Source organism: Arachis duranensis, chromosome 7 (assembly GCF_000817695.3).
Source record: "Arachis duranensis cultivar V14167 chromosome 7, aradu.V14167.gnm2.J7QH, whole genome shotgun sequence".
Lineage (NCBI taxonomy): Eukaryota > Viridiplantae > Streptophyta > Magnoliopsida > Fabales > Fabaceae > Arachis > Arachis duranensis.
In genome coordinates this window covers 26532189-26542584 of record NC_029778.3, presented here as the reverse complement: position 1 = coordinate 26542584, position 10396 = coordinate 26532189, and the positions used below count along the sequence as shown (strand labels likewise).

The 10396-nt window shown below is 30.3% G+C and overlaps 1 protein-coding gene across 1 annotated transcript; it reads right to left on the bottom strand.

The window, feature by feature from the left end:
- Positions 1 to 725: 725 nt before the first annotated feature.
- LOC107458437 (uncharacterized) lies at positions 726 to 9566 on the bottom strand. Its single transcript, XM_052252217.1, has 6 exons — positions 9357 to 9566; positions 1897 to 1986; positions 1463 to 1600; positions 1232 to 1356; positions 1062 to 1131; positions 726 to 977 (listed from the first exon to the last, which is right to left on the bottom strand). The coding sequence occupies exons 2-6, from the start codon at positions 1981 to 1983 to the stop codon at positions 837 to 839; spliced, it is 561 nt and encodes a 186-aa protein (XP_052108177.1). The 5' UTR covers positions 1984 to 1986; positions 9357 to 9566; the 3' UTR covers positions 726 to 836.
- Positions 9567 to 10396: the final 830 nt, after the last annotated feature.

Here is a 10396-nt window from a genome sequence, read left to right as displayed (position 1 = left end):
TTAAAAATAGGTGAAAATGCTAACTATGGCAAGAGTATAAATCATGAACCTAAAGAAAATGAAAAATAGAACTTACTGCACTGGAGTCTAGTCCAATTGTCAAAACAATCATATCAGGTCCAAACTTCTGGATCGATGGAATAACCAATTCATTGAATGCATAAACATATCCGTTGTCCCAGTTCCATTTGATTTTCTTTTTCCAATTTTTTCTCCTTCAATAGCATTAATTTAGAATTACAGAAACAAAGAGTACTTCAAAGAGTAGTAAGAAAAAAAATTAATAGTAACAATTCTTAATAATCGTACAACATAGATACAAGTTATAGCTCATATAAAATTTTTGGTGTTAATGATTATAATCTCCTGTTTATGATTTATTAGTTTATACTTGATTATATAGATGTGATGTTCATTTCGAGCGGCCTAACCAATCAATAAGAATTGGTACACAAATTTACCAGAAATTTAAAGTGATATATACATTAAAAATTTGTAAACATACCCTTATTTGTTGTTGATAATTATAGTCTTTAATCAGTAGAAATTTCTTTGAATGATAAAAATGGTTGAAACATTCTATAAAAAAAATTTGTCATAACAAAATCCATTCTTACAAAAATAAAGAAAATTCAATATTCCAAAATATAAATATATAGGATTGTTATAGATGTTAATTTATATATAGAAAGATTCTATAACAATAGATAGCTACCACAAAAAAAAAGTCTCATTACAAAAGTACTAGCACCAAAATAACTTATTTATATCATTTATAGTTAACATAATTTATTTAGAATTTTTTCAACTGATGCAATCAGAAGTAACATATACTCTTATTTTTTAACTAAATTCTTGTTCTTTTCCTCAATTTTTTTGTAGTTCTTCTTAGCAGCCTTGATAATGGTGTTTTTTTTCAGATTGTATGACTTCATGATCAAATCTATGGCAATGCGCATCCTAGTTGCATCATCAACCTTCAAATCATAAAACCAGTAGTAAGTCACACTTATGTAATTAGAAATTAAACAATTAGAAATTTATCATGTATTGTAACTTACATAAATGTTGTAATCATCAATCCAAATGCAGTTCTTCATCCAAGTTGCTACCCAAATACCGCAATCAAAGCTATGTTAAATTTTATATGGAAAAAAAAAAGTACTAGTTAGACAATGTGACAAAAGGAAAAAGATTGCTTGACAAACCAAATAAAGAACTAGAAAATTACGAGTCATTTCTTTGTCTTCCTATTCCGAGAGCTTCCAAAATGGGAAACTCAGACACCTTAGGCCTAATTGTACTCTCAAAGTCATAGAAAGATTCATGTTGAAGCATCCCTTCAAGGTACAAAGCCTAATACGTGGTTAACATTGAATTAGTGTTTTTATAAATGGTAAAAATAGTATAAATAAAGATGTAAAATTGATGCCATAAATATTTGAATACAGAAATGATATACCAATTGCTTAATGCTGAATATTTTACTTGCTTTCTTCTTAGGGTCTGGGTTGGAATCCAACAAAATTACTTGACACTGATTCATGTCGAAGATAACAAGATACCAATGAAGATTATCTTCATTAACAGGCACATAAATCTGTACATATATACAAGAAATAATTATTGTGTTTTGAGTGTGATGGTTTAAAAATATAATTCTATATTTGAAAAGTATTAAAGTTTCTATCACGGGAGTGACTTCAATGTGAAGTCTCATATAGTCATAAGTCTTATAATCCAAAACAAACTTATTATCACAAAATTCAACACTTTACATGTTGATGAAAAAAGTTGTGAAACCAAACATAAATTATTTTCTTTATTAAGCATGCATAACAAATAAAGGAACAGATTTTTATTTAGTAGAGATGAAATTATATCATATGATTTTACCTTTCTAAGGACTTCCACTTTGCCCATAAATGCCTCTTTATAATCCTCTCGAAGTTGACTACTTGGGATAGTTCCCGACAATGCCATTTGCTATACAATGAGAAGAATATAATTTTGTCAATGTTAAATTGCCAAACTAATATTACATATAAATATTGCACAGAATGAGGATGAAAATTATATATTTATTTTGGTGCAAAAATTTCAATTTATTTATATAATATAAGCATTTGGAGCACTTATATTACGTTATACAAGCAAGTGTGACAAATATTAACAATTATTGAAATGTTGATTAAAAAAATTTATTATAAATTACACGTGGCTTACCGAAAAGACTGTGGGCATATACCAATGTCTTAAAACTCCGGAAGTAGTCTTCTCCTCATCATTTAGCATATGAGCATATACGTCCAGTATCTAAATATATATTAGACATGGTTAGATAATGATAATAATCATGAGATTGAATTGATATCGAAAATTAAATCAACTAAAATAACTTATAGTTTGGTCAATCCAACCCTTTGGAATTAAGTTAAAAAAAGAATCTCTGGTTGCATTAAATTTGCATCCTTTTGCTAATATCTCTTGCCTACAATTTGATTAAATATAAAAAAAATAATTTAGCATTGTTCTTCTAATACGATCGTAAGATGACAAAGTATAAAGATCATATTATTTCAAAATAAGTTACCTCCCAAACTCATTATCTTTATTTGTTCCAAATATGTAGGTTGCAACCATGATTTCAGTGTCATCTAATTCCATGGTAGTTGGCGGTGCAAACAATACTGGTAGCCACTATTAAGAAAAATAAAAGGTAACAAAAATTAAGCCTCGAAATTTAAAATAACTCAAGATTTAGAAAATCTTCAAAAGTGTTTGGACGAATAAAACTTAAGCAATTGACACTCACAAATGGAGCTTCAACCCCAAGATTTCTCGGTTGGAGTTTTGTAAACCCTGACATCCTCTGATTTATATGATAACCAGTAGGAGATGCGTTACTCAGCAATGATTTGACAACATCAGTTGATGGAGTATCTGCTACACATAATTGTTTACCATGTATTTTTTTGGATGACTGGGCTCTAGAAATTTTAGGATTAGTCTTCTTCACACCGAGAAAAGATTTTTTACCACGCACAAAGTCGATGCGTTGCATTTGGCATCACCTCTCTAATTGCTCCTCTCATTGCAAGATCACCATCTGTCACCACTGCTGTTGGATGTTTATTACCCATTATTTCAAGAAACATCTTCAAAACTAATACATATGTCTCATGCTTCTCATCTGCTAGCAAGCCACAACCAAATATGCATGTCTGCCCGTGATGGTTAGTTCCTGAGAAGACAACCAATGGCTTGTTATATTTATTCTTCTGGTATGTTGTGTCAAATGCTAGTACATCACTAAAACATTGATAATCGATTATGCTAGCTCCGTCAGCCCATACTAAATTTTCAAGTTTATTATCTTTCAGAGTAAATTTTCCTTGCAACAATGGATCCTCATCAGCCTTAGAAATCAAGTAACTCAATGCTGCATATGCATCACCATCTTTCACTTTAGCACGCTTTGATTTGTCAAAATGATTATACAAATCCTTCTTTGTAAAACCAATTTTTCCAGGTCCTCCCTTTTGCTTTAACATGAACCCCATTATATGGCAAGTTCTCACACCATAATCATGCAGACTGTTGGCTTGCGCTTTGTCGGCCTCGGTCATTACGCGATATGCGGGGACAAATTGTATATATTTAGGTGGGATGAGGTCATGATTGTGAGTCTCTTCAAATGCAGTGACTTTCCACTTCCTCAATTTCATATCATAGTGAAATCTAATTCTCGCTTGACACATTACACGTGTTATCGGCCTGTGGTCTCTTTTCCTATTCTCCATCTCCAGATACTTCTTTCTCCGTGTACCCTCTCTATTACAAACCATTTGTCTCATGTTAAGGTTGCCGTTGAAATCATAACCCTTTTCATCACACCTTGCAACAAAACCATGTACTTTGGCATAATTTTTGTAGAATTGAACACACTCCTCTACACTATCATGCTCAATACCCCAAATGTCATCCCTGGTCAACTCAGTTAACTTCTTCTCAACTTCACCAAATCCATCTCCACGATCGACCATTTTCATAGCTTCATCAATTGTACCCTTCTTTTGAGATATATTTATATCATTTTCTTCACTAGAACCACTATACTCAAAACTTAAATCATCAAATTCAACAGAACTCTCTGTTGAATTTTTGTGAACGCTCCCCATACTTGTGTTGTAAGTCTATTATTAACATAAAATGTAAAAAAAAATGTATGAGCACAATACTATTCAATTGCATCTAAGGAAATTTGAATAGTAAAAAAAACATTATCACAATAAATAATAATACACAATCAATCAATGTAATAAAAAAATAGTAAACAAATGTAGATATACATAAGAAAAATTTGTGATAAACGCACTTATGTATTAATTAATTTTAAGTTTATAAGTTTATGATGATAGTTTTAAGCAATATTTAGTTTTCAAAGTTATAAAACAGCAGCTTAGATTTTTCAAAACTTTCCATTAAAAACTATATTCATAGTTGTAAGAACCGAATCAGTGATCAAACCGATCAAGCTACTGGTTCACAGGTTTATTGGTTCAACCGATAAATCACTGGTTGAACCGGTAAAACCGGTCCCACGTAAATAAAAAATAAAAAATAGTCACAGACTTATAAAAATTTAAAATAATATCTTCACGAACATTTTAAGAACAACCAACATTCAAATTCTAAAGATAACTAATACAAAAATAGACATGAAATTAGTTAATACTACTACAATAGTATCTTAATTTGACTAAATAAAAATAACAATCCATAAAATTAGTCGTACTATTACAATTGAATTAATGTTCTCAAACAATATCCAAATCTCAAATCTAACACTCCTGAATTCACGATCATGGCATGTTCATCCAACTTATAGCAGGTAATAATAATAATAATAAAAATAATAATAACAACAACAATAATAATAATAATAATAATAATCCTATCCTTGTGATATAGTTATTAGTTCATATATATGTTCACATTATTCAAAGTAGAGTCTTAAAAGCATTTCAAAATCACATTTGAGTTTTTGACTTTTGTGATCCCAGCAAAATAACAGGTACTATTAATAGGGAGAGTGGTGAGGGTGTGTAATGGGAGTTGTGCGGTTGTGTAATGGAGGATGAAGAAAGGAAGGCGGTGAAAGAGAGAGTCAAAGAGGTCAAAGAGAGTGCGTTGAAAATTGTTGGCCAAAGGTGGGTCAAGTTATGAGGCACTTGATTCTCTTATGCTTCAACGCCGGAAGCAAATCACATGACAGATTCAATATTATGCATCTATCCATTAAGGGAGTGTTTGCCTTAGCATCTTTAAAACACAGCAAGTATGTTTAATTTTGTTTGAACGTTACAACCTTTTATATGACTATCGATTAAGTGTGTCTTTGGATTTATGTTGGGCAAATTGGAGTTTGAATAGAAGTGATTTTGTAAAATTAATTTTGGGTAGAAGTGACTTTGTACTAACATGATTTATGTTTGGTAATTTTTACTAAAATTGATTTTGATAAAATAAATATTATTTGGATAATATTAGTTAAAATTACTTTTAGATAAATAATTAATTAATTATTAAAAAAATAAACACCAATCTGCCATTAACCTATGTATGTTACACAGCCAAGAATCAACAATTCAACATCATTAATCAGATTCATAAACAGATATAACATAAACATCAATAATATTATTTTTTTAAGTGTATTTAATTCTTTTTTTTTTGTATTTTTTATATAATAACTTTTTACTGTACTCTATTTTAGTATATTATAATTTTTTATTATGTTATAACAAAAATGAATATTTATTTATGAAATTAAAAATCACATAAAAATTGACAACTTTTTAAATATTTTTTATAGTAAAATATAATATTTATTTATTAAATTAAAAAATATTTAAAATAACATATTTTGGTACTCTCTTTAAGTACTCTTAATTTTATTTTTATTATAATTTTAGATTCTAATTTTTTACAACTTATATTTTTATTATTATTTATAATTAATTTTTTATTTAATTTATCATTTCTAATTGGAATAATAATACATATTATAAAAAATGAAAATAGTAAATAATGCACAAAAATTAGAATAATTGTTTTAATATTCTCAGTATTTATTTAGAAAAGATTATGGAAAAACCAATAATAACTAGCAACAAAACTAAACGTACGTTGAGTAAAGTAAACGCAGAAATTATAATTTCTTACTTCTAGTGAACGAGCTTTTGGGATAATGTTGAAACGCACTTTTATCCTCTTCAACGTATTTTACAAACACACCCTAAGTCATCCAGCAGAGTTTGAGACTATATATTACTCCGTCTCCAAACAACAAACTAAGAGTGCCTAAACAAATCATATAGAATATAGATTAATAAATTTTTTTTCTTACATTTTGTTGATTTTTTTCCTATTCTTACATTCTTGCACAAACACCAAAATTGAAGATTGCTATATAGTTTCTGGAGATGATTGTGTAGTAGAGAAGAGTGGCTGGGATGAATATGGCATAAAGTTTGGTATGCCAACAAAACAACCATAAACACTAATAATCAGAAAACAAACATCAATCTGCCATTAACCTATGTATGTTACACAGCCAAGAATCAACAATTCAACATCATTAATCAGATTCATAAACAGATATAACATAAACATCAATAATATTATTTTTTTAAGTGTATTTAATTCTTTTTTTTTTGTATTTTTTATATAATAACTTTTTACTGTACTCTATTTTAGTATATTATAATTTTTTATTATGTTATAACAAAAATGAATATTTATTTATGAAATTAAAAATCACATAAAAATAGACAACTTTTTAAATATTTTTTATAGTAAAATATAATATTTATTTATTAAATTAAAAAATATTTAAAATAACATATTTTGGTACTCTCTTTAAGTACTCTTAATTTTATTTTTATTATAATTTTAGATTCTAATTTTTTACAACTTATATTTTTATTATTATTTATAATTAATTTTTTATTTAATTTATCATTTCTAATTGGAATAATAATACATATTATAAAAAATGAAAATAGTAAATAATGCACAAAAATTAGAATAATTGTTTTAATATTCTCAGTATTTATTTAGAAAAAATTATGGAAAAACCAATAATAACTAGCAACAAACCTAAACGTACGTTGAGTAAAGTAAACGCAGAAGTTATAATTTCTTACTTCTAGTGAACGAGCTTTTGGGATAATGTTGAAACGCACTTTTATCCTCTTCAACGTGTTTTACAAACACACCCTAAGTCATCCCAGCAGAGTTTGAGACTATATTACTCTGTCTCCAAACAACAAACTAAGAGTGCCTAAACAAATCATATAGAATATAGATTAATAAATTTTTTTCTTATATTTTGTTGATTTTTTTCCTATTCTTATATTCTTGCACAAACACCAGAATTGAAGATTGCTATATAGTTTCTGGAGATGACTGTGTAGCAGTGAAGAGTGGCTGGGATGAATATGGCATAAAGTTTGGTATGCCAACAAAACAACCATAAACACTAATAATTAGAAAATAAACAGCAATCTGCCATTAACCTATGCATGTTACACAGCCAAGAATCAACAATTCAACATCATTAATCAGATTCATAAACAGATATAACATAAACATCAATAATATTACATTAACAACATAACATAAACAGATTTATAATCAACAATTCAACATCATTAATCAGTTACTCACTCACTTAATCACATTAAAATCCAACTGAATAACTAAAGAAAAACAGAGAGAAGGGCGAAGGGATTTCACCTCACGAACGCAGAGAAATGAGGAGACTAACATGGATGAGCACGGCAAAGCAGACTCTGGTGAGGGGAGGTAGCAGCGACGGAGAGGACGGGACGACGACGAGAGACGCGGAGCAAGGAGACGCGACGAGGCAGGTTGCTTGCGACTGCGAGTCAAAGACGCGATGGCACAGGGTAGCTACAGACGCGACGTAGTCGGAGACGCACCCAAGCCTGCGAGACGAAGCAGAGGAGACTCGGAGACGGCCGGCGATCGTCGTTCTGGAGTGAGATTAAGAGAGACTGAGAGACGATGGCGTGTTGAAGTGAGGAAGAGAGTCTTCGAGCAGCAGGGGAGGGTTAGGCATTTGGGACATCGGGGTTAGGGTTTTTTTTCTTTTTTTTTTAAAGGACCAAAACGACGACGTTTTGGTAAGGGGAAAAAGAGAGGATTTCAAACCGGCTGGTTACCCAAAACCGCTGGTTTGCTGATTTTTATCAAAACCGAATGGTTAAAACCGGTTCGCTCTGATTCTTTCCTTTATACGGTCGGAATTACTCAACTAGACCGGTCAAGTAATCGGTTTTTCGGTCAAACCAGCAAGTCCGGTCTGATATTTATAACTATGCTTTTTCGTAGTATCCTTCAGGATTAGATGCGCTTTTCTCCTTCGTAGTGAAGCCCACACTTGCGTGCGCTCTCTCAACTTTTCAATTCAATTGTTTCTATTCAAATTCAAAAATTTCTAAATGTTATTTCTAATTGGAATAATAATACATATTATAAAAAATTAAAATAGTAAATAATGCACAAAAATTAGAATAATTATTTTAATATTCTCGGTATTTATTTAGAAAAAATTATGGAAAAACCAATAATAACTAGCAACAAACCTAAACGTACGTTGAGTAAAGTAAACACAGAAGTTATAATTTCTTACTTCTAGTGAACGAGCTTTTGGGATAATGTTGAAACGCACTTTTATCCTCTTCAACGTGTTTTACAACGTGTTTTACAAACACCCTAAGTCATTCCAGCAGAGTTTTAGACTATATTACTCTGTCTCCAAACAACAAACTAAGAGTGCCTAAACAAATCATATAGAATATAGATTAATAAATTTTTTTCTTATATTTTGTTGATTTTTTTCCTATTCTTATATTCTTGCACAAACACCAGAATTGAAGATTGCTATATAGTTTCTGGAGATGACTGTGTAGCAGTGAAGAGTGGCTGTGATGAATTTGGCATAAAGTTTGGTATGCCAACAAAACAACCATAAACACTAATAATCAGAAAACAAACATCAATCTGCCATTAACCTATGTATGTTACACAGCCAAGAATCAGCAATTCAACATCATTAATCAGATTCATAAACAGATATAACATAAACATCATCAATCTGCCATTAACAACATAACATAAACAGATTTATAATCAACAATTCAACATCATTAATCAGTTACTCACTCGCTTAATTAAATTAAAATCCACTTGAATAACAAAAAACACAGAGATAACGGGTTTCACACTTTCACTTCACCAACGCAGAGAAGTGAGGAGATACCAACCTGTTCGAGCACAGCGAAGCAGACTTTGGCGAAGGGAAGGAAGCAGTGACGGAGAGGAAGCACCGACAGAGCAAGGAGTTGCGATGAAGAAGACGACCTGCGAGGCTGCGAGCCAAAACGCGACGTGGAGGGAGGTCGTCGGAGCCGCACCGTGTCCGGCGAGATGAAGACGACGAGACGGCCGGCGGTGTTGGAGCCTGGAGGGGTTGTTGACTTCCTGCCTCACTGGGGAATCGATGCCGTTGAGGGGATTAGGGTTAGGGGGAATTGGTGCCGTTGAAGGGATTGGGATTAGGGAAGAAGAGGAAAACCAATTTTTTCTTTTTCTTTTTTTTTTTAATTTATTTAAAGTTTACCATGTATGGTGATTTGATTTAACCAGAGTTAAAACGTATGTAGAGTGTATTAAGTTGTGTATATATTAAGTATATAATACATGTATTAAATTCAATTTTTTTAATTTTTAAAAATTAAAAAATCCTTTACTGACTAGAATTAATGAATACATTTGTCAACACTTAATTGGAACATGTAGGAAGGGTATGTAATACCCTCAAACTAGTTGGGTATGGAAGAAATCACCTATATATATATATAAAGAGAGAAAGAGAGAAGTTGCTGCGTATCATTTACTGACTATATTCCTATTTATATACTATTAAAACTCACTTTTTTAAATTTTATTAAATTTACTTCATCTTAAAAACTTAAACCTTTTATCATAAAAAAGTTAAGTAGCCCATATAAAAAAAAAAGTTTACAAGTCATTAAACGATAAACATTTATTCTTATCACAACACTTTTTTTTAGATGTTTATTTAGGATTATATTTTATTAAAACTTTACTAAAAAAAATTCAATGTCAAAATACTTTAGTAAACAAAAAAGAATACAATATCCTTTGTGACGAGAACTAACTCATTAAAAATCTTATCAAGAAAAATCCAATAGAAAAAAAACTTAACAAAGAAAAAAAGAGTACAATATTTTCCTCTTGTCGACATTATTTAATATCTCGAAATCGGTGCATCCTAATTTGA

Bases quoted from the DNA above. Each gene is read 5' to 3' on its own strand.
- LOC107458437 (XM_052252217.1), bottom strand. From the start codon at position 1,983: ATGGCATTGTCGGGAACTATCCCAAGTAGTCAACTTCGAGAGGATTAT. The intron at 1,357-1,462 runs GTATATCATTTC...ACCACGTATTAG, and splicing joins TATTCAGCATTAAGCAATTG to GCTTTGTACCTTGAAGGGAT. The intron at 978-1,061 runs GTAAGTTACAAT...TATGATTTGAAG, and splicing joins TTGATGATTACAACATTTAT to GTTGATGATGCAACTAGGAT.